General features: G+C 37.3%; 1 protein-coding gene across 4 annotated transcripts in view; it reads right to left on the bottom strand.

Moving 5' to 3' along the window:
- Positions 1 to 24,153, bottom strand: part of AP1S2 (adaptor related protein complex 1 subunit sigma 2) — a 28,652-nt gene extending 4,499 nt beyond the window's left edge. The window contains exons 1-5 of one of the 4 annotated variants that reach the window (XR_013998059.1): positions 23,852 to 24,153; positions 21,493 to 21,671; positions 14,467 to 14,575; positions 13,743 to 13,880; positions 9,210 to 9,304 (exon numbers count right to left, since the gene is read on the bottom strand). Coding sequence is in view for 3 of the 4 variants with exons in the window: in XM_081126299.1 (XP_080982425.1) it covers positions 1,402 to 1,437; positions 13,743 to 13,880; positions 14,467 to 14,575; positions 21,493 to 21,671 (462 nt within the window). In the remaining variant the exon portion in view is untranslated. Of the gene's footprint in view, positions 1 to 50; positions 1,438 to 2,854; positions 2,959 to 9,209; positions 9,305 to 13,742; positions 13,881 to 14,466; positions 14,576 to 21,492; positions 21,672 to 23,851 lie in introns of those variants that run through there. The other 3 variants (XM_081126299.1, XM_081126300.1, XM_081126298.1) reach the window with 3 other exon arrangements.
- Between the last annotated feature and the right edge of the window lie 1,437 nt (positions 24,154 to 25,590).

The following is a 25,590-nucleotide window of genomic DNA, read 5'->3' as shown; positions in this document are numbered from 1 at the left end:
AGAATACATTGTCAAAATGGATGGAGAAGAAAAAAGTCATTCACATGAGACATAGTACATGCAATATTTTTATTTTAGACATGCAAGGAAAGCTATTTCAGAATGTACTAATTTAAAGCAAGCAGCTGTATACAGATAACAAAAGAAGCAACATCTTGTTACAGCTCAGCGCACAGCATCCAGAGCAAACAGGCATGAGACAATGCATATTTATGCAGCATAAAAACCAGATAAATAATATATTGCAGGGAGGGGTGGAGGGGGAAATGGAAATGAAAGACCAATGTTTCCCAATGCTTTCAATGTGTTATGCTCAATTTCTCATCTGATAGCCCATCCAGGTGCCATGGTAAGAGTGGTGAGAACTGATCTGCATGCCTGCCTGATGCACATTTTCATGGTCTTCCTTCAGTGCTTAACCAGTCTGAGCATCCTTTGAACTTACTGTTTAATGACAGCTTACTTAACTCGGGCTTTAAACTCTCTAGGTATAAACAATGAATTACTTGGTACTTTCCTTTGATAATAAACTATGTTGCATGTTTTATTAAATGTATACACAATGATCAATATTAAAGGTTTTAATATTCAGAAATATAAAACCATAGTTAATAAATCATTAAGTACTTTAAATGAAGACTATGATAGAACCGTAACCAGTAAAATATAAGTATTTAAACTGAATATTCAAATTTGACTATATAAACCCATTATTAATACTTTGAAAGGGTTACTATTAAATAGGTATCGCAGATGAGATTTTCTGACATAGCTTTCTGATAGTTCTTAAAGGGACTGTTTGATATTCAATAAATGTGGCATTACAAATTTCTTAAAAACTGAATGTTTTACCTTAAATGATGTCATAGTACAGATTTTACTTTCTTGTATTTCCGAATACACTTTTATGTGATACATGAAAACACATTAGCTCATATAGACTGTAATATAGTCACACTAAATATAGACTTTCTTTTCAACATCTGAAGACTAAACCACCCTATATATTATGGCACTGCTTATTTAGACCTAGCATTTCAGCTGTTATTTTCTTTGGTAAACATTGTAATGATTACTAGGTTTTCCTCTTAACAAGATTAATCACAAGTGGTTCACAAATGACATGGATGTGTTTAAGATGAAAAAACATTCATAGGTCATATTTTTTCAAGAAGAAATTAAACCAGCTGCATGCAGGAATAAGCTATATCAAGATCACATATAGAATGAAGATAAAACAGAAAAAGAATAAAACCAGGAACAAAATTACAATTGTAAAGGTATTGATTCTGAAACATTCTATTATTATAAGATGGTCACCAAGCTGAGGATATTTTCTTTCATAAGTATATCAGCTCTCTATTTCCTCTGTGAGAGTCTGCATACACGTCGAGTAGTCATTTAGTACACTGGGACATTAAAATATTCATGACGTGGCTACAAAAGAAATGCATATGTTCTTACACACAGTATACAAACTGACCGACACAATCAGATTTCTAGAAAGTTTAGTGCACAGCAAAGAAAACCTAAATTTTTGATTTTGTTCTTTGGTTTATGTCTGAATATTTTAACTTCTAAACAATGCCCAGGAGTTCATATCCATCTTTATTAACTTTACTATATATACAAAATGATAATAAAATGACCTATGTCCTACAGAACCCTAAACTATTTTCAGTGTAAATCATCTGGTCAATGCTGAGTTAACTGAAAATGCAAGTAGAATACTCCCTCCTGCCAGTATGCTCAAGTTCATCAGGATTTTATTACATTAAGTCAAAGAATTTCATCCCTCAATGAAAATCATTATATCCTAAGGTGACCATAAACTCTTGCACAGATCCTAAAGCAAAATCTTTCCCAAGAAAAAGTGGAAAAGTAGTCACCCATCTGGTATTTTAAGTAGCAATGGAGATTTTTAATGGTTCGCTTAAAAAAAAAAACCACACCAAAAAAAAAACAAAAAAAAAAAACCCCAAAGACTAGGCCTTAGAGACTAAAGATATATTACTTTTGAAATAATCCTTTAAAGAGCTCTCCAAACAGATCTGTTAAATGTGTATGCCTGGATATGTTATGTAAAAAGGAGTTTCTCACAGGTAACCTGAGGTGAGGTTTTAAACTGACCTTAGAATGTCCGGAGATGGATTTCTAGGGACTCCAAGAACCTCCTGTAACTAGAGGCAAAATTATGTGCAGATTTTCCTGAGAAGAGGACCCATGGCCCTTCAGGCTCCTTGGGATTATACCCCCACCAAAAGACTTGTGACTCAAAAAAAAGTTTAAAACTGCTTATTTGAGTGCTTTAAAAATATCCTCATTTTAATATTTCTTCAACTTGGCACTTTGAAACGTTAGGCTACAAAGTCATGTAAATTGTTCCAATAAAATATGTAATAGATCCCTTATAAAATAACCATTAAATACAAAAGTATCTGAAGAGAAAAGCCAGTTAAATTTTAATCCTCAGATAATTTCTAAACAGTTTAAAGAGATAATTGTCCTTTCCCCCCACTCAGAATAGATTATAATAGAATAATAATATTAGCAATAAATTAAACCCCCAAATGCTTAGTTTTCTTCTAGAGGCTCTCATTTTCCCAGGGGAATTCTATATCTATATCAATGGCATTAGTGAGTCACAGTATTTAATAATACTTTTTGTCAATGAGCCTTTCAGCATTCTATGTAAAAAAATAAATAATGATGGATCAGTATGAGAGCAAAATTCCCTAATATCAGTTAAATGAAATAATTGGGACTATTCCTTGGGATTTAATGTAATTAGACTTTTCAGATAATGCTAAAATATAAATACAAACTTGACAAACTTATCATTGCAAACTGAATTACATGTCCTACTACATTTTGATGCATGTCAGTACTCCAGCACGTATTCTAGTATGCTTTCTTACACCCCATGAAACTTGCTGTGATACACATTCATTCTGTTTTCTGGAGAGAGAACAAGAAAAGTTTAAGTCTGTCAAATAACCTTTCACCTAAATAATACCAATTCTTTGAGCATTTATATTATACTTTTAATCTTTTTTTTTTCTCTCTTAATTTTATACCATGGAGAACTTATGCCCATTAAAAGAAAAGTAAGTTTCCCAAATAGGGCTGAGCACACAGCCATTCCAACCCAGGAGAGACTTACTATGAAAGAGAACAAAAAATTCTATAGAAACACTTCTCAAAGGTGACAGACCTTTCACTACCTTTAGGAAAGGGTTAGTGATAAGCCAAACTATTTTTTACAGCCAATGATCCAGATTATTGTACTTAAATAGGAAATTAGCATTCATCAATTGCGAAGAATAGTCTTCATAGAGAGAAAACCCTGTTTATTGGAAAAACACCCTTTAAGAAAAGAAACCCTAAAAAATAAGTGTATTATTTTACCACTTTTAAGTTGCTATAACATATTTTAAATAACTTCCCATTTTAGACGGCTAGGGTCTGAAAATGTGCTATAAACAAATGTCTCAATGACCACTTAATATTTAAGGTTGATTTTTTTACTTAATGATAGGTATGCCCATAATCAACCAAGGATTAATCATAACTCCAGTATTCTGGGCCCTTGGACCACACCAGTACCTCTTAGGAGCCATGGAATACTTATATTTATAACTAGGGAGGGTGAGAGTAAACTCTGTCATAACATACAAGGGGTCCTGTGCAGAGCCATACCTACTATCTTCTACCCAGCAAACTGAGTTTCTTAATGCACTAAAACGTCAGCGATGTAGACCATGTGGGAACATAGGCCAGAATGAAAATAGAAAAAAGGTTTTAATCCAGTTGTATCACACAAATACAAATCACAAGCTGCCCTTAGTACATATTCTTGGAGACCTATTTTCTGAATAAAGATTAGGCATTTATTATCCTCAATCTGAAATAGGCCTTCAATCCTGGGCAATCCTTTTGCTCATCTAGTGATTTGCTCCCCTTAATGAAGTCTATTCCAAACCCTCAACATTTTCCTCAAGCTTTCTACCTCTTTCCTTTCTCCTCAGTCCCCAGCAGCTCTCCACTAGCTGACGTAGTTTCTCAAAGCAAGAAAATGACAACACTCAATTTCACTTGCCCAACTCGTGAGGCAAAAAACAGTCTACAGCTTTCCCACGTTATCTCCTCAGGAAAGGAGGAAAAACTTGCCCAAGACCTGTGCTTGATTTGATTCCATTCCCATTCACCCTCCCAATACACTTTTCACTTTATTCTATTAATGTTCTTCATCACACTCTGCATTAGCTCCTTCCCCTTGGTATACATATGTTCAACTTTCCTTCATACTAAGAATAATCTTTCTCTCACTCCCCCTACATAGAGGACCAGATGGAGTGGGAAGTGTAGGATAACAAACATTGAGAGGAATTAAGTTACACCTGTTCTCAAAACCACCCACGTTCCCTAGAAAAGACAAGCCCATTACCTTAAAATTCCCCAGACACCCACCATACAAGGCTGATGACGCAAAGTAAACTGAGCTGGGAAAACTACGATGAAAACTGGTAAGCTAGCAATTAGCTGAGGGCTTAAGTCTTGTTGAAATGAGAACTGCTTAAGTAAACTAGTGGTATTGGATCCAAAATTGAAAACCTTGTCTGTTTTTCTCTTTCTAGTAACAATGTAGTCAAAGAGAAAGTAGTATCCTTTGTCCTTCATGTTCTAGAATACAGTTCCTGATCACCTCTCACTGAATTCTGTGGCAAAGTCCTTACTCTCAACTCTGGAACCCTATTCTGTGCCGAAGACCCAAGGGCCAAAGGGCCAGAGAGTATCCAGACTCACTCAGATCTATCTTTAGCAATGAATAAAGAGAAGACTTGAAAGCACTTTTTAAGTACCTGTTAGATGACAGGGCTCACAGTGTCAGTGTTATTTCACAACGAATTGTGAGACATTAGGAAAATCAAGTGATTTTTTTTTTACATTAAGTTAGTAATGAGTGGCAAGAGCAGTAATTGCTCCAGATGGTGTCTAAAATGGTAGAGTACACAAATGCTTCACTTTACGCGCTGAAACTTTCGTTTTAGCAAACCCTACTCTTAAGTTTTACCTAATAAATAAAAACAATTGTATACTCTTCCATTCATACAGCATTCTGTCCTTTAAAAGAACTTGTAAATTAAAATTTTTCATACTTATAAATGTACTTAGAATACATGCTTATTTTACACTTCTAGGAAAGGGTGGGGGCTCAAACATTTTTAGAGTTAATACCATTAAGTTAATGTACTGCTTGATATACCTTGAGTATCTTTTCCATAACATTACATAGAAGCCGATCTCATTTCTTTTACATACAGGTAACACTTTCATGTATGGCCGTAACTGTAATTTTCTTAACCTACTTCCCATTGATGGGCACTTGTGTACGTTCCAATAGCTTACTATTATACTGACCATGTGTCTTGGTGCATTTGTACATTTGTATATTGGTATATTTGTACATTTCTGTTTGATAAAATTCCTTGTAGTGCAACTGATGGGTCAAAAAGTGTACACATTTAACCATTAACAGATATCACCAAACTAATCCTCCAAAATGGGATACAAGTTTAAGTGTTCACGAGCAGCAAACAAGAGGCTTTCTCTCATCTCTACTAATCCAAAAATTAACAATCCAAAAATAGGTCTAATATTTTAATTTACATTCTCTTAGTAAAAGGACCCATTTGTGTCTTTTTCATCTATGAATGACTTATTCATATCTACTGCTCTTTTTCTATTGTGCTGTTGATCTATTTCTATTATATTTGTATTAATTTTTGTCTTAAAAATAATGATGGGGATAACTTAACTACATATCTATAAACCCTGCTCTAAAACCTCTTAGTGGTAAGTTACTTTCTCTGGCAGTTAACTGTGATTTTAAAATTAATAAAAGCAGAATAATTAACTTAGGAAATATAACTTTAGACTATAAAGAAAGTTTTATGTATATTTTAGGGTAATAGTATTATATTTGCCTTGATATCTTCTATTTGGATCATAACTTGAAATGCACTAAATTTAATCAGGATTTTCCAAACAAAAGATTTCTTGGAATCACTGAATTTCAAACTCTAAATATCTTTACTGAGTAATTTTTTAAGGCTAATGGGTACCAAAAAAACACACAACAAAAATGTCTATATGCAATAAAAGTCTATATATGCAAATTCTGATCATTTAAACTATTCCTCCTTTAAGAAATTATCAAATCCCTAAGGTGGATGGGGAAATGAGCAGAAAATTCAAAAGTGCTCTAACTGCCTGGAGGGTATATTCAATTCTGTTTCCAGGTAAAAACTCAATTACCTTAATAGATGTTAACAGATTTGGTGGTTGTTCAGGAAATTTAATTATATAGTGACATCCCACAAGCTTTGCTGTGGGTTACGTGCTGAACTCAACCATAGATTATCTCCCCGGGCACTGGTTATCGAATAAAAGTAATTTTGGTGAATCACAGAGGTGATTTCTCCAAGAATTTGCGTGTTCTTAAGGATGTTTGTCCTTTCATAATATTTAGGGTTTTTTTCTTTTCTGCCCCTCCTACCCTTTGATTCATTTCTATCTAGTCATTTATACTATGGACTATATACAAGGTGGGGCTAAAGCAGGTTTATAGTTCTGAGCACATGAAACAGTTTGTTCTTGTATTATTAATTATTGTATTATTTTCCATACAAACAACTGTAAAACTACTTTTGCCCCGCCCTAGCAGTCTTTAATGTAAATGCAATCTATAAATGGAATCTTTATATATTCCGTGGTGTTAAATTAAACCAGGATTTCTCAACCTCAGCACTATTAACCCTTGAGGCTGGACAATTCCTTGTTCTGGGAGGGCTGTCCTTGTCAATGTTGAATGCTTAGCAGCATCTTTGATCTTAACCTACTAGGCGCCAGTAGCACCCCACCGCCAGTTGTACAAAAATGTGTCTAGACATTGCCCAATGTCCCCTGAGGAGGCACGACTGCCCCCGCCACCCCAGCTGAGAACTACTGAGTTAATCTAATTGTCTCCGGTTGGTGGGTAAGTTTTATGTTCTATTCTGCTTGCCTGTATTTGTTAATTTTCCTATAATGGGATTTCTTTTTAAATAGCAACAGAGGAAACAATAAAAGAAAATAAAAAAGAATGTGTCAGTAGGGGGTGAAAGAACTCAAACCCTAAAATTATTCAGAAAGTACTTTTTAAAGAAAAAGCCTTCACCAACAGATAGTAGTATGCTCTTTTGCAGGCCCCAATCCCAGGGCTCATGCAGTCAATTTAGTAAATCCGGATCAGCACTGAAAAACGGAAGAACAGAAGAGAATAGAAAATGTGAGATTGCAAAACAAGAAATAAGAGTGTATTATTTAACAAAATTTTTTTCGGTTTATTTGTATGTAACTATTGTGATATAAAATGTATCTATTACTGTGAGTTCCTGTCAAATACTTTTGAAAATCAGATTTACTGACTATTTTAAGTTATTACAACTTTTCATTATTACAAATAACCCAGACTAGCAGGAGTTGGCTCGAAATGAATTAAAATCAAACAGTGGAGGCGAAGGGGGTCCTCAAAATTCTGAAAAGCAGGCAAATAAAGAGAGCTCAAAAACAAACACAGCAAAATGATGACAACCTGAAAACTAGTGACCAAGGACATTGGCCAAATTGTTCTTTATAAAATGTAAAGTGATAGGCAAGATTTGTTTGCCCTTCTGTTTTTTTCTGTATCTGCCCTTCTGTATTTTCCATTTTAAGCATTAATGTAACCATACCTCACGTATCCAGAATTTGTTCTAGCAGACCCCAATGAAGTTTACCTACAAAAAAATTAAAATATGGCCCTGGCTCGGTGGCTCAGTTGATTAGAGTGTTGTCCCATATACCAAAAAGGCTGCAGGTACAATTCCCAGTCAGGACACATACCTAGGTTTCAGGTTTGATCCCTGATGGGGGCTCATGCAGGAAGCAACCAATTGATGTTTCTCTCTTTCTCTTTCCCTCTGCCCCCCTTCTTCTCCTCTCTCTGAAATCAATAACAAACAAACAAACATATCTTCCAGTAAGGATTAAAATATGCAGGCATAAAAGACTACAGCCTGGTTAACTTTTACCCCAATTTAAAAGTAAAAGGTTTAGGCTTAAAGGTTTTAACAAATCACAGGAGTTTGTCTAAGAAGATTTACATCAAAATGCTTTTGCCTGCCAGCCGGTGTGGCTCAGTGGTTGAGAGTCGACCCATGAACCAAGAGGTCCCCGGTTTGATTCCTGGTTGGGGCACATGCCCAGGTTGCAGGCTCCATGCCCAGTAGGGGGCGTGCAGGAGGCAGCCAATCGATGTCTCTGTCGTCGATGTTTCTATCTCTCTTTCTCTCTCCCTTCCTCTCTCTCTAGAATCAATAAAAACATATATTTTTTAAAAATGCTTTTTCCTATTAAATATTGTATATATTTGAAATCATCTGTTTTAAAACAATGTAAGATTCTTGAGTTTGAATAGCATTCTCAAATATTCTTAATTAGTAAGATTTTAATTAAAAAACCCAAAACTTCATATTAAAAGACAATGTTATTAAATTCTCCAAGAAGTACTTATTAAAATAATTTTAAATTACAAAATATTTATTTTTTAAAGAAATCACTTTTTCTCCTAAGACTCTTACCTTTCCGGTTTTTTATGTAGTCCAACAGATTACTACTTCTACAAAGATATTGCATAGTACTGAGATATATCATGCAGCCCCAGCACTAAAAGAAATCAGTTTTAGCAGCACTAATTTTCCACAGAGCACCACTTTCTAGACGAGGCAGATTAACAAGTGCAAATCCAGTAAATCTATTCATAAAGTGGATCATCTCGAAGTAGAAGCAAATCCATGAGTGTAATGCTTGCTTTTGGTACCTCACTTATTTTCATTTCTCAGATTGTTTTAGTGAGAAACAATACCAACAGCAAACAAAGCTCAAAAGGAAACCCCCACAAATTTCAAAACGATGCTGTTAGTATAACAAAGAAAGGCTGACACATCTCAAGAAGCACCGATGAACACCATCATGCACCTGCCGCTGAGGGTTAAAGCCCAATGCCCAGTAGCTAACTATCTGATCTTCACGGATCAAGCAAGGACTTGGTATCATCTCACGTGCAACAGTCTTTGCATAACACTCCATTTTATCCATGCCACAAAGATGGTAAATTTAGTAGTTACCAATAAATAAGTTGGGGGTCAAAGGGACTAAAGTCTTAGACTGCTCTTTATCATAAGATATCCTCAGACAAACCTCCCCATTCTTCATTCTGGCTCTATAAAATTAAGGAGCAAAGAAAAACTGTTAAGTGCTTTACTTTACAAAGAAAAGGCACTCTATATTTCCTTTGTTATATGTATGTTAATAAAGTAAATCTAACTATACCACTCCCCCTTGCACCCTCCTCCCCTAAAAAGCCTAGCTTAAAATAGACTTTTTTTTAAGTCTATTAAAAGGGGGAGGGAGAAGGATGTTCCAAGTACAGCAAAAAATTAAAAAAAAAAAAAATAGAATGTCAATTTAGTACTCTCAGCACTTTAATGTTTTAAAAATCAAGTTAAGTACCAGTGGCACGTTAAGAAAACATGTTTTAAATTCCAACAGTCAAACATTAAAAAACTGGATAATGGACAAAATTTTCTGGGCTTTACCCCTAAATCTAATTATGTATTCACACAACTAAATTCCAAAAGGAATAAACAGAGTTCAGTCTAGAAATGGCAAAACTAAAACCCTTGTTTACTAAGTAAAATAAAAAAGGTATCTTTATTACTTAATCACAACGTCTGATATTTTAGCGATTATTTGAGTACACCTTTAAGTTCTCATTACTAACTATACTATGCTAATAGAAAATCTACTTTATCCACTACTGTCTGGCCTGTTTGCCTATAAAATGAAGGACTACCTAAAAAAATGGACTACCTAAACTATATGACATTTACACAAATTGGGTAAAAGAGAAACTTTAAAGAAATTGTTCCAAAGAAAATAAACATTTTTAAGGATAGAAATGTATATTTCACAAATTAAAAAGGACTAAAGTAAAAATCATTTACTGATTTGCATATATCTTTAAGCCAACAATTCAAAGCCATCTTTCGTGTTTATAAATAATTCAAGTAAAAAACCTGACACCAAATAGAAAAATCACAATGCAGTTGATCCTTGAACAACACAGTGTGCATGTGGGGGGCGGGTATGAGGGCCACCAACACCATGCAGTCAAAAATCCAAGCATAACTTTTGAGTCCCCAAAAACATAAGCTGTCCCTCAGTATCCTTGAGGGCTAGGTTCCAAGATCCCTTGTGGATACCAAAATCCTGCAGATGCTCAAGTCCCCTATATAAAATGATGTAGGATCAATGCATACATTCGGCCCCCCACATCCATGGACTGACTCCTAGTGGAGGGTTGAAAATAGTACAGGTATTTATCGGGGAGAAAAAAATCCACATATAAGTGGAACTGCACAGTTCAAACTCGTGTTGTTCAGGGTTAGTTTTACATGATAAACTAGGTTAAAAATCAATTAATTAGGACTTTTACAAATTTAAGGCTGCATTTAGGTAAGTGTCTTTACAGCTATAGACTAAGTGAATACTATACCCCAAATTATAAGACCTAAAAAGCTTCTATAAATCTAGGTGTTTAGACAAATCCAACAAGAAATTATCTAAAATATATGATTTATATCTATATATCCAATTTAAAAATTCCAACTATTAATAATTTGGAAAATGAAAACGTCTAGTCCAAAAAGTAAAAGGTGGCATCGGAAATCTACTCTGTTCAATACAGAGAAACATCCAGGGAAAAGGTGATATCTAAAGCAGAATGTTTAAAACATATATACCATGACAATACATGAATGGGGGTGGGAGAAATGCGAAGAACACAGTGGTTAAGATTTCACACAGCTCTGGAGTCTAAGTGGACCTGGATTTGGAATCCCGGGTTTGCCAACTGCTACCGAGGACCAGCTGCAGGACCCTCACTGAGCCTCTGCCTTACTTGTTACAAAGGCTCTCGTGACACTTTCTCAGGGCATCCGGAGGATTAGTATAGGATGCCTCATATCTAAGTGCTCAATAAGCGTTAGCTATCATCATACTTCTCTTTTGTTGTCATGGTGTCCATATAAAAACTTTTTTAGCAGTTTGTGAAATGCTTTTTCTTATATGAACAAAATATTTCAAATATTCTTCCAGAGATGTAAACATGTATCATGTATCAACATATAAATTAATCCATTTTAGGAAACAAGTGTCTTGTTACTTGTAGACTTCATGTGACAGTATGTTAGTGAATAACCTGAATAACAGGTTGGCCTGTTAACCTGAAGCCTTACTGCCCACAGCCTTAACCTGCAATGTATTATAACTCAGTCTAAGTTCATAATGGACCAGCTGCCTTCTGCCTTCCCAAGCACTGAATGGCTAAATGAAGAAAAATGGTTCGCTCCATTTTGGTTCGACCACTGAATAGAAAATGTCTTAATGTACTATCACTTGTTTATGTACAAAATAATATAAAGGTAGTGACAGATGAGAAATAGGGCCAAAGCTCTCTTCTAAAGACAAGGAACTCTAATTAATAGTTCTTTTTTTTTTAAAACTAGGGTTAGAAGAGTAAGAAAAATTTAACTTGGACCATACACATCCTATGATGTTTCTTCATTCCTACTTTCCCCAATTAAAGATATAAAATACTACTTCAAAAAGGGAGACATTACTTACTATTATAATACTTCAATAGGGGAGACACACACACACTCTCTCTCTCTCTCACAAATAAATATGGACCTATAATAACTTTTTTATCAGCTAGTACACTGAATACAATACATGCTATTAAGTAAACTTAGCATATTTGTCATACTGTAAAGTCTAGCAATTTCCCAGTAGAGTTTAAAAAACAATCCAGACACAAGGAGATATTAATACCCTAAACATAACTCTCCAGAAAAAAGCATTAAAATTGAAAGTTGAACTTCAATAACTTTATAAATGTTTTAAGGCAAATATAATTAATCAGGAAATAAACTTGGAGGAAATACCGGAATCTGATAGAACAGACTATAGTTCCATAATAATGAAATATAAAAGTGATCAAGGGAAGGGACAAATATGGAAAATCCCCAATTCTTGATTCTGGTTTTGACCTAATTTTTAGAAAAGTCTGATTAGTGAACAGAAATAGGGAGCTACTAACTTTGAGAGACTTTGAGCTTGTAGCCAGCACACCTGATGTTAAAAAATTCTCCCCAATGACATGTTTGCAATCAATTAATAAACCACCATAGCAAACTGTACACACGGGGAAGAGAAGCTATGCTTATTTCACTACTGAATAGCAAATGGCGTCAGGGTAGCCAACAAAATGCTTCACTCTTGCAGGTACCTTAACCACTGCCTTGGTAACTCAAGATCACTAAATGCATAATGCACTGTCTCATATTTTATATATGTATGGCCTAGATGATGTCATCCCAACTTTGAGCAATTCCCACAACTGACCCAGTCAGTGAAGGATGCAGAGAGATTAAGGAGAGCTGCTCTGTTTCCTTATACAGGCTGATGGTTAAGAAGTTATAATGGAGAAAAAGAGATTTATTCTTCTTCCCTTAGTTCACATTTCTGTTATAACAGAAGTGCTAAAAAATTGGATTTAAACAAAACATATAAATAAACAAAACAAAAAGACCCACATATACAGAGAACAAGTCGAGGGTTGCCAAAGGGGGTGGGGGAGGATGCAGGGATGGGTGAAATAAAAATTTTTTTTAAATAAATTAAATTTATAAAAAAAAAGGATTTAAAGCTTCCTCTAATTAAAAAAAAAAAATCAATTACCTTAATGAAAACATACTACATTTGTTATATTGAGTAGTCCCTTCTTCTTGTGCTATAAACTTTGTTTGATTAAAACTACAATTATCACTAAAGAATAGTTCCACCTGGTACTGAATTAAGGTATCATTAAGTTTTTAGGAAAAGGTAGCCTTATCTTTGAAATTTTAAACTTCAGAAATCAAAGGTACAGAAGCATCAAGTATACAATTAACCCAGAACAACTGCAGAAATTAGAAAGGGAAGGGAGTTTATTAATGGCTCTGGTGATATCATGGCAAGATAAGAATGTAATTGCTTGACAGAACATGGTTTGTTATCTAAGAGCAAAGAAAAGTACTTTTTAGTTAGTTTTCCTAACACAACACTAGAGGGTTCTACAAAAAGTCTAATTATAACACTATGATTTGCTTGGGACATTTGCACTTAATGGACATGAGGTGAAAATATAAAATTTGGAATGAAAATGCATTAATCTCAGTCAGCTCCTAATTATCTACATTAATGAAAAAAAGGGGTTATCTTAAGTAATTCAAAACAATGGATGGAGAATTTTCAAATTACTGTTAACTTTTGATGACTCTTTTCCCTTCTTAGTTTGTCTTGTAAAGGTTTAGACTCTAGTGTTTTGGGGTCCAAAATGGGACATTAATATGGCAGACCATTTTCAAAGTAAATGATCCATCCACAGATAATGGAGTTGACGTGACTGACACATATTCCAATCAATAAACTGCACATGGACACCGCATGCTGAGCATGCTTCAGAGTAAGTTCTGAAACTATAAGAATGAGGGAAGATGACCGACACTCTCTAACAAGAGCAAAACATGCTAGTATCTAGAAAACTCCAAGCTTACCTCCTGCAGCAGATCGGCCTGCTCGATTGCTTTAAGGACATTTTTCTTGGATGTTTCCTGAACTTCCCCTCCCAAAAGAAACTCATCCAAAATAAAATAAGCCTTCTCAAAATTAAAGATGATATCAAGCTCACACACCTGAAAAACAAACAAAAAATAATAATAAAAGCAAAACATACTTATCCACTATCAGCTAGTGATAAAATCTGACCAGAGTGAATCCATCTAAATTCTTTCTAAAATACATATCATTGATTTAGTCAGTTTAATTTTCAAATCTCAAGTACTTGAAAACACAATACCTACACTCCAAGTTAGACCCAACTCTGCAAGCTCTCAACATGGGCAACTATTCTACTCATAAAAACTGATATTTTAAAATGCCTATTTCCTGAGTAATGTGATTATAACTGCCAACGAACTCTAAATTCTTCACTAAGCACTTCTATATATAACTCCTTGCAGTTGGACTCCTTTCTACTTCACTATTTTAAACCTCACTCTCACCACCATAATTAAATGAGTAGGTCTGTGGGGTCAAAGCAGTCTTGGCCAATAACTGATTGACTAGGCACACTGACAAAAAATAGTCATTCTTTCCCTCTCCCATAGTTACTTTCAGACAGTCAGAATCCCCAAGACAATCAAATAATAAACTTGTTATAGAAAAGATTAAAAGAACAAAACTATGGCATTCAATTCCCTAAAACAAAATACTACTCACACTGCCAAAATACTTGTCAAGTAATTCCACGTAACGATGAATTATTTCCAGGGTAATTAGCTCATTGTCCTGGTCCTCAATAGCACAGCAAAAATACAGACTAGCATATCTGTAACAAAAACACAAATGTGAAAAAAATTTTACCCTATAATCACAGTTCCTAAATATATTTTCATATCCTATTGTGAAAGACCCCATGTTTATACGGTTTATTTCCTCTTTTATAACAGTACAGATTATTTTTCTCCTACATTACAAATGCAATAAATGCTTAAGAGAAATTTTGAAAAGTATAGGCAAGCAAAAAAGAAAAAAGTAATAATCATTCCATCATATAACCTAGAAAGAGTAACTATTTGGCTCTTCTTCCTTTCAGGCTCCTTTCTATGTATATTCTAAAACATAACTGACCCAAGTTGTTCTGAAGTTTACTTAATTAAAACAAAATACACTGCATGACTAATTCAAACTACATGTAAACAGGGAAAAAATAAACTCTCCAACTGAAGGACTTATTGATATTGAAGGTATTGTTGAAATGAAGTCAACATTCTAGAATGTTTTATTAAAGTGTAACATACACACAGAGAAGAACACAAATCATAAGTGAGTTTTCAAAGTGAACCTGCCCATGTGCCAGCACCCAGATCAAGAAACATTACTGAACCCTCCAACCCCCCTTTCCTTGCCTCTCCAGGTCACAACCTCCCACCTCACAGGTAATTACTATCTTGACTTCTAACAGCATAAAATTATTTTTAAAAAGGAAGTTTGTAGGATTGTGCAATAAACCCCAAGAAAAGAACAACAGTTCCAAGTTATTACAGAAGTTAGAGAAAGAGAGCAGAGGAAACTGGGGCCTCTCCTCAAATTTTCGTAGTTCTACCCTGTTGAACTGAAGTTTAGTTATTCACCCTTGAAGAAGACTAACGTTGGAAAACTCATATTCTCCTCCAACCAAATTAGCAGTTTAACACATGGTTATACTTAACCCAAGAAAGCCCAAACTCATTAACATACAACCCCTTCGAGGCATAGCAAATGATGACCAAGTCCTTTGAGGAGGGTTAAAAGAGCATTTCCAAATGGTTTGAGTATATTTAAGGGTTTTTAAAAAAATAAATAGTAAAAACCTAAGACATTCTAAACAAATTTCAGTTGAGACTGAGGAGCATTCAAGTGGTTTTTAGACAACACAATGGGCAATTAATGCTCAAATCATTAATGTAAAATAATATATAAATGAGCACATCTCAATTCAATAAATTCCTGCTCTTCAGTATGAGAATAACTATTTACATAACAATCTACTAATTTCAATATTATCAAAACCATTTCATCTTATCTGATTTTTCCAACAGCAAATATCCTCCTGCTTGATTACAGGAAAAAAAAAAAAAAAAAAGGCCCAAGAGTACAGGGCCTGCCAAGTAGTTGTACTGGGACAAGAAATCTTTTTCAGTCCTTTACCATCTACCCCACCAGCATCCCGTCATACACATGAATTTTTGCCATGCCCGTTCTACCTGACTTCTACATTCAGTAAGTTACTTAAAATGTGGGGGTCTCCTGCAGAGAGCAGGTGCTCGAATGCATTCATTTATCATCATAAAGGACATAACAGGGCACCTCCTCCAACTTCAAGGAAGAACTTCCTCTTTTTCCCAGCGTTAACCTGTTTCTGTTTATGTTTAAAGTGTAGTGGGATGTTATAACTCTCCATCCTCCTGAATCCATGCTCACCGAACAGTTTTGAATTTGGGGAAATTGATACAAATGACACATTAAGGTGCCCTGAATTAAGAAAACTAAAGATTAAAGGGACTGACACTGAAAATGGTAGGTTTAAAACCAGACATGACTAGCTAACATGAACAGAATGCTAAGTGATTCCATTAGAAAGAATTCACTATTAGTTTCAGGTAAAATTCTTTTTAAGATTTCTTTTTCTTTTTTTACTTAAATCAGTTTACTTTACTTTCTAAGCTTAAAGCTATACACATTCTTTGCCCCCTCCCCCAGGAGGATGCAAAAACCAACAGTGAAAGTGAAATATTTAAATTACTACAATTATTTGGCCAAAAGGATTTTTTAAAATTTATCTTTATTGTTGAAAGTATTATAGATGCTCCCCTTTTTCCCCATTGACCCCCTCTGCCGGGCACCCACCCCCCCAGCCAAAAGAATTTTTAAAACTAAATTTCATCTGGCAATACCCTATAGCTACCAACATGTTGACAGTAGATAGGAATTTAAAACAACAAATCCAATCTGATCAAATCCACAATTAAGTGAAGTTTTCATTTTATTCAGTTGTGAACAAAATAGCAGCCATTGTTTTATACAATGTACTAATGGTATCAATATCAACTTCAGAAGAAATTATCTGCCCAGTTTGTGCAAAACAGGAACAGTTACCTTCTGTTGAAAGGATGTGAGCTTTTCAAACTTGATTCTTTTTCATTTGTCATAATTTCCAAATAAAATAAATGGCTCCAGCTCCCTATGTGACCGAGTACGTCTCCCATGAAGTCATTATACAGCCACGTAGGGGTATAATCTTTGGAACATTCTATAGTTCAAAAGGCGTTTAAAGTCTCGAGAATACATATTAGTTATTTTTGTTTCTTCCTTTTGTCTTGTTTGCTTCAGTATATCCATTGCATCAACGGACTCAAAGATTTTTTTCAATGTTACTGTTAAGTAATTGAATGCTTGCACCGCCCTTACTCCTTACCCACTGTACTGCTTCTACTTACCAACAGCACTTTAACACTAGTCAAAGGTCCTCAATTGTATGAGTCATTCGAAAATATTAATTTAAATATCACCAGATTGATGTGTCTAAGCACCAATCAGTAACATTAAAGCACACACAAACAAACAAACAAAACCCCGGAACACATTATTTAAATGTTTGCTCTTGCTCAGAATGGAAAAAGAACCACCAAATTAAATGAATTCTTCATTGTAGGTGAACATCTAGTTATCAGGATTATAAGAAGGTATCTTTCCAAGAAGCTTAGGGGAGAAAGAGAAGCATAATAATAACAGATAACATTCATTGAGTCCTCATATTTTACCATTTTAATCCTCACAACAATCCTTCCAGAGAAAAACCATTGTCACTTGCATTTAGGAGACTCAGGCTTAATTGAGCAACCTCCCCAGGAATGGCAATGATACTCCAGAGCCCAAGTTTTATATTAAAAACTACAGCCAGGAACTGTATTAAATAAAGTAGTCCTGCATCTGGCTAAAAATTAAAACACATTCAAAGCAATATTTTAACAGCTTTGAAAAGAGATAAAAATTGTTTTACTTATTTAGTGAAAGATTACCAAAAGAACCTGAAGTGTACTCCCTATTTTTAGAAATGGCTTTTAAAAACTGAATAATGAGCTCATTTTGTTCTCTTAGTGCATATTTGTAAGTCTGAATATGAAGTAAAATTAATAATAGACTAGTAAGAAGAAAGGTATGTTTGGTTATTTTTAGCGAGTGGATTAAGGCTTACTCTAATTACTGGCACTCACAGAACATCTGAAAGTGCCTATTCTTATATTCAAAACACATGACTTCTCCACAGTCAGCTAAATATCAGCTGATGGTGGGTGAATGTAACTAAACTGTTCTCAATACCCACGGTGTCATTAAAAATTCTTTTGTTAGTAAAGAAAATCAATACAGTCCTCTTCAGCGAATTCTCAAGTTAGTAATTTGGAGATGCATGTATTTTTTAATTTTAAGACTTTAATCCAGTGCCTCTTCCATAACATGCTGCACAAAATAGGAAAAGAAAAAAAAAAAAAAGGATAGTGTTCTATCTTCAAAGGATCTCAAGAGCATTTATTTTAGAGATGAGGAAACAAAGGCCAAATGACTTGTTCAAAGTCACAAAACTAGCTAATGGTACAAAAGGAATAGAACTCAAGTCCCCAGACTTTCAGTCCATTTTTTCAGCTATACTAATTTTAACCTTACTCCCTTCCTACTACTCCAGATAACTGTTATGCAAAATGCTCAGGAGGGAGAAAGCGGATGAGACTACTTGAGGGAGACAGAAAGATCACTTGCTGATTTGAAGAATGACAGACAGTGCTAGCTCAGAATTTCTCAGGAGCTAAGCAGTAATTCTTTTGCTTAAAAGGTCTTCTCTTCCATCTGGACTAATCACTTGTTTATATCAACAAATAACTATGTCCTTAGTAGAACTGGTGGTTTTCAGTATGAAATGGGGGTGGTGGTGCATAGAAAAACCAATTAAATTCTAACTTTTGTATGTGCATTTTCTCTCAGTAAAGCTGTTTGTGTGTGTGTGTGTGTTTATTGTACCTTTTATTTATAGGAGCTTGATGCCAGTATCAGAGTCAGGTTACATTTCCCTTTATAGCCTTTAAAAGAAAAAATTGTGGCCCAACATGGGTGGGCTGAATGCTGCATGTAGGAACACCATTAGAGCTTTCTATCCTTCCGTTTAACACGAATCTCCATTCCTAGGATTCATTTTCTTGCTGGTATTTTCCTCCTCCACACGGGGGACTCCTTCCCCTATCTAGAAATAAGCTTAAATCTCTCACACCTTTTTTAAGCCCTGTCCCTCACTCCTAATCTATGGGTGGTTACCACCTCTTCTGTCCTTCAGATCAAAGCTCCCCAAATAATCTACATTTGCTGTTTAAATGTTTCCAGGTCTTCATCTTTCTCCCCATTTCTTCAAGAGTTCTCTCCCTACTATTTCACTGAAAATGTTCCCACAAAGGGCATTTTATGAAATGCCCACTGTAAAATCTGAGAGTCTTTCTTCACTGTAATTGAACTGTATGCAACATTTGGCACTGGTGACTCCTCTTCTCCATGTTACTGACCCTCTTCCCCTTTTCCTCCCACTTGAATGTTAGTGATGAAACACATTATGCCTAATTATCCCTCCAAGCAGACTTCCACACCTATGCCCACCCCAAGAAAACTAGGCATCTCCAAATGGAAGTCACACAGGCATCTCAACGTCAACTTGTCTACCAACTCACCATTCAGCCTGTCAGCAGAACCAGAAAAGTGGAATCGCTCCATTCCTCCCCTTTTGCTGCCCTCCTCCCTTCTAGAAGGGAGCAAGTCTTATAAAATTTACCTGGGTAACAGCTCTTTCCACCTGCTGAGCACACAGCAAGAGGTCTTCCTTCAGGAACTCATTATAATTCGGTCTCCTAACAAATTCCCCCTCAGGTTCCAGTCTCAGTCCTTTCCCCACCCATTCTCCAATTATAAAGATCTGTTAAGAAAGGCAAATCTGCTCTTTTTTCGTCCCTGTTCAAATCCTTAGCTTCCACACTTAAGATTTGAGCTGTAGCCCCTATGCCAGTCACTAACTAGCATATGACCTTGGACAAGTCACTTCTCCCAAATTCTAACTTAAAAAAAAAGTTGACGTTCCATCAACAGTAGTGGTTTTCAAACTCAAGAGCCATCTCATTGGCAGAGGGTAGAGGCCAAGTGAGCAAGTGGTATAGGACCAGTCTTTATTTCACAAGAGCACCTCACTTCCACTTGTTTCATTTAAGGTTCCATCCTTGGGGCAAAAAGCTTTTTTTTGTTTTTAATCACTTAAAAAGTAATATAATGTTATATACCAATTCACCTAAAAAAAAAAAAAAATTAACTAGATATTCTAAGAACTCTCCAAGATCTAAGATGCTATGATTTTTCCCCTAGCTGGTTTGGGTCAGTGGTTAGAGCGTTGGCCCATGGACTGAAGGGTCCCGGGTTCGATTCCAGCCAACGGGCATGTGCCTCGGTTGCAGGTTCAATCCCCAGCCTGGTCAGGGTGCGTGGGGAGGCAACCAATATATGTTTCTCTCTCTCATCGATGTTTCTCTCTCTTTCTCCCCCTTCCACTCTCTCTGAAAAACAATTGAAAAAATATCCTCTGGTGAGGATTAAAAATAATAAAAATAAATAAATAAAATACTATGATTTTTCTCAACAAGTACTAAACAAAACACTGGACACAAAATCACCCAAAGATGACTAAATTAGTTTTATTGGAAAGAGGAGTCTACAGTATTTTTAAAATTCTTGATGTCATATAATCTCTATTACTTCCTGTCATTTCTCCCACAAAATACACCACCCACACTTGGAGTGGAATCCAGGAAAGCTGAGACAAAACCCAGATTTCTCTTCAACCCTCCTTGTAGCCCATATTGTTAGTTCCCTACATATCTCCCATAGAAGAAAATTTTTCACACGCAGAAACCCTTGTACCTTAAAAACAGTAAATTATTCCTAAGGGTAGAGAAATGGGGAAAAAACAGAGTAAGTATATTTCTTTTAACATAATTAGAACAATTTTGAGAAACTTATTTTAAGGTATTAAAAGACTTTCAGATGCTAATAAAGATAAATGCATTTTTTTAAAAGCTCAGTGTTAAAAATATTTTATCTATTCTTGGCAAATTTATCTGTCAGATCTAATCACACCTCCAGCACAGCAACAAGTCTAGGTCTAATTAAGAAACACTACTAACAGATCCTGTATATACACAAAAATTTTAAGTATTTATATGACTCAAATGGTCTACGTATTCAAGGTGTTTATAAGTAAGATTCTAAAAGTCAGATGAAAGGCATGTCAATTATCAGTCATTACGTTATAGATTTTTGGGGAGAAGAGGGAGGGAGGAAATGCTTATCTAAATTCAGAGAATTACTCACACATTTTAAAATACTGATCCTATTTCCCCCCTGCAAAGGGATGAATTCATTGAATTTTTCTAAAAAAGATGATTAAGGCTTTAATTATATAATTAGCTTTAAAACAACTTCCCTGATTTTATCATGTTAGCCTGGGTAACCAAAACAATTTATTTTAGAAAATACAAAGCTTTAACTTAAAACCTTTTTCATCTAAATCCTTTTTAATCATTATCTATAAAGGTTATCTCTGAAAAATCTGTAATTTCCACATTACAAATGACCAAACATTTGATTCTGCTATTTCACCTTTCTGAAAAATAAAAATGATACCTCTTGTAAACAATCTTCAGGTCTCGCCACTCAAGAAAGCTGCACATTTTAGGCTTCCGTGCTAAAACGGTTTGAACAAGTTCTCTTGTGATCTTTTTCTTCTCTTTGTCTGATAGTGGGACATACCATTTCTGCAGTCGAAGCTTTCCCTGACGACTAAAAAGCAACATAAACTGCATCTGTTAAGATAAATAGAATCAAAATTACATGCAATACTTTGATTCAATAAAGTTAAGATTAAGATGATGTTTCACAGAGCTTTGTGGGCAGGGCATTTAACTGACAAATGATTAGTAGCCATCAATATTTCTATGCCAGTTAAAACAGCAGGAAATTCTCGTAGAAAGATCTTCCCACCAGATGCAAATCTCCCCACCCCACCCTGTTCCACCTAAGTTTGGAGCCTGCAGAACAAAAAGAAAAGCAGGCATTTAGTTGAAGTGAAAATTTTGAGGTAAAAGAAAGACAACTCTTGCAATTTAAGAAACTATTGTCTATCTGTGCTATACATTCCACACTCTCTATATGCATCAAAAGAGAATTGTTAATGTCAACTGGTTTAGGTACATTTGAAAGAAACAGAAGACCTACTATTTTTCACCCTGAAGCTGTTCTTGTTCCAGGATGAATTACTTGTAGGCAGGCTGCTATCACTTAGAATGCTTTCTTCCATTTATGCTTACACATTTTATTTTACTTTATTTTTATTTTTTTCAATTACAGTTTACATTCAATATTATTTTTATGCTCACATATTTTAAGCAAAAGATCTAAAATATTAGCCACAAATCTCATAAACGCACACTTTCCTTAATAAAAGCCTAACAGTAAAGTCTCTCTTCTCATCTCACTTTTTTAAAATTCCAAGATAAATATGCACACAATAAAGTGGTAATTTTTATGAAAGAGAATATAAACCTTTAAAAAGCCAAAATAAGAGCTACACACATTCAGAAACATTACAGAAAATACTTCATTTAAAATTTTAAAAAATAGCATTTACAGATGGAGTGGACGCTGAATTCTAGTGTATTTTACATATACTATTTTGTATTTATTTGAAATCTGCAAATCTTGATTAGCTACATGTTTAATTTTCAAGAAAAGCTTGTAGTTCAACTCATCTTAAATGGAAACATAAACATTGTTTCTAGGAAGGCAATTTAAAGGTAGAATTCAGACAGGTATTTTTTTTTCTTTTTACTATTGTAACCTCCTTTAATAATGTTGCCAGAAGTAAGATTCCAGCCTGATTCTTATTATTCACCACACCATCTTGAATTTGAACATGGGGTGGGGAATTCATGCAACCAATTTAGGATAAAATGGGCCCTAAATTTCGCTAAGAAATTATTGTCGCTTTTTGTAGTAATCCAAACAGGCATCAGCGAGATACTTAGACATTTATGTTGCGGCTATTTAACTTTATTAAAGTTAAAATTGGCTTATTACACCTTACTTAAAACACTTCACTGGCACAAAATGAACGAAGGATATTTGTGGTATCTAAGTGCCTCCCATACAAGTCCTGTTAAGCTAGCGGCATTCGAAGAGGACACCAAGTAAAGCATCGACTGGACAGCGTTGAATGCAAGCCCATTACCAGAACTTGGAAAAGAACAGACCCGTCTTCCAGGATCTCGGTGACCAGGAGGGGGGCGGGGGGTTGCTTTCGAAACGATACGGACTTCAAGGCTGCCGGCAGCAGGGTCCTACCTCCCCCTCCCTACTAACTTTATAGGATGAGTAAATAATTCATTCTTTAAAATAAATGATGTGCTAATACGGGACGAAGAGCAAGGCACAAGTCTACTCTCCCTCTGGTTAAAAACAATGCTTTGATTTTGCCGCCAATCCCGGGGCACCTCAATTCCTCGAGACTGGTCTTGAAATCAACGGGCTCGGCCGCGGAGCCGCGGATCGGGCTCGGGGCCAGTGGTCCTGGGTCCGGCCGCCTCCGACGCGTCCCCGCGGGGCCGCGCTCCATCACTGCTCCAGCCCGGGCGAGGCGACGGGCACGGAGCGGGGCAGACAATGGCACCCGCCGCCGCGCAGGGGGCGCCCAGAGTCCTCGGCCGCCGCCGCCCCCGGCCGCCGGCCCTCCCGAAAACGCTCCGCAAAACTTGAGGGGATTCCCGACCCACAGGTGCGGCCGGGCCGCCGCGGTGTCTGGGGCTGTGACCCCACATCCCGGGACGCGGACGCGGAGAGAAGTGAGTTGCGAGCATCGCGCCCCGGCTGTGGACCCGGCGGGCGCGGGGTGGGGTCGTCAGGGCGCGCGCAGGGCGGCTGGGGGCGCGCCCTCCCCTCCCAGCCCGCTGCCGGTCCCCGGCACCCCGGCTCGTCCCCCGGGACTTACGGCGGCCGCGGGCCGCGGGCGCGGCGCTGCTCGGCCGGCGGAGGAGGCGGAGGCTGAGGGGAAGCCCCTGTCGCTGAGCTCAGAAGAAGAAGCCGTGGTGCTTGTGGGGAGGGGACCCGCTTACTGGATGGAAGGCAGAGGAGGCTAGGGGAGGGCGAGCCGGCAGACCCCGCCCCGGGGGCCGGGCGAGGGAGGAGCCGGGGCTGCGGCGAGCGGAGGGGCGGGCTGGGCGGCGCGCGGGCGGCGCTGGGCAGTCTCCAGCTGCACCGGAGACGGCGCAGCGGACTGCACAGTCCGAAGAAGCCGATTGGCGGGGTCCCTACCGAAAGGGGTGGTCTGGCCCGGAAGCCGGGCCACGTGACCCGGAAGCGGCCGCTGCTGGAACCCGCGAGGCTGCGCACACCTACGTGTGCCTTCGGAACGCGCGCGGGCGGCCCCTTCGGCTCTTTCGTGGCAGGGAGACAGGGTTCCGCGGTGTCCTTTGTCGACCCCGCCGTGTTGGGTAGGGCAGATCTGGACGGCGAAGAGCCTAGTTCGAGCTCCGGTAACTCCGCGCGCCTCCAGACGGTGGGACCGGGGAGAGTGAGAGCCGGTGATGGTGATGGTGATGAGCGGAGGGAGGGAGGGAGTGCTGCAACTCTGGGGAAAACAAGTCAGCTCTGCCGTGGAGCTCGTGCACACTGTGGTTCAGAGGGCCTTTTGCGATGGTTCTGGCTCTAATCTCCGCAGTCCGGCCCCTCCTCATCCTACTGCCACATCCCCAGACACCTTTCACCCCAGGCTGTGCAAGTGTCTGCCCCGGGCTGGCCGGCCTCGCCCACGCTCGGCTCTGTGGACCTGGTGACTTACTGTCCGTTCTCTGCTGAAAAGCCCAGACAGCACCTTATCTTGGAGATCCCGCTTCCCTCGCAGCGAGACGCCCCCTCCCTCCAGCCGCTGGGCTCCAGTTCAGCCTTGCTGACGACTTGCTCTGTCTGCCACGCCGTTCCTCTCAAATATCACATCCCCTTGGAAGCCTCGCCCTCAAACCCTGTAAGAACGAATCCCTCTTTCACCCACATGCCCATTAAGCCTCTGTTTAGCGCATCTGAGAATTATATTTTCATCCCAGCCTAGTTCACTGCCTGGTATGCAACATAACTAATAAATGTGGATTAACTAATAAGGGCTATAAAATGATAGATTTGTTAAGAGCCATAGTGCTGAGCATCGTGCCTGGCACGTAATGGATATCCATATTTTTTTGAATGAAAAAATAGATGAATCATCTTGTCCGACTCATCTTTTACAGATGAGGAAAGAGGAGCCCCACGGGACTAAGTGACCTTGTTTGAGCAGACACGGATTTCTTATGTCGAATGCTATTCATTACTCGTCACCTAGGTTCTTACAAAGGAAGCTAGAAAATTGCTTTTGTTGAGCTATGCCCTTTTTGCAGAGGTTCCCAAACATAGTCGCCAGAAAATTTTAGTGGCCCAAAGTGAAAAAAAAATGCTAAGTTTTTCATGAAGCTAAATTTAATCAATTTAAAGGAATCCTTTATTAGGGATTGTGTTCTTTTTGTGCGTTACAGATAGTATGTAATAGGAGTTTGGGGCATTTAAAAATGCTCTTATTTGGCAAAATAAAAATGTATAATACCTCCTCTTTTAAGCACTATTATGTTGCTTGGATAATTTCCTACTAACGTGAATGACTAATGTATACTGGAATATTAAAGAGGTGGTCCACCCAAAACA

The sequence above is a fragment of the Miniopterus schreibersii genome (genome assembly GCF_964146895.1).
Source record: "Miniopterus schreibersii genome assembly, chromosome: X".
NCBI lineage: Eukaryota > Metazoa > Chordata > Mammalia > Chiroptera > Miniopteridae > Miniopterus > Miniopterus schreibersii.
This window is presented reverse-complemented; position numbering and strand designations above follow the sequence as displayed.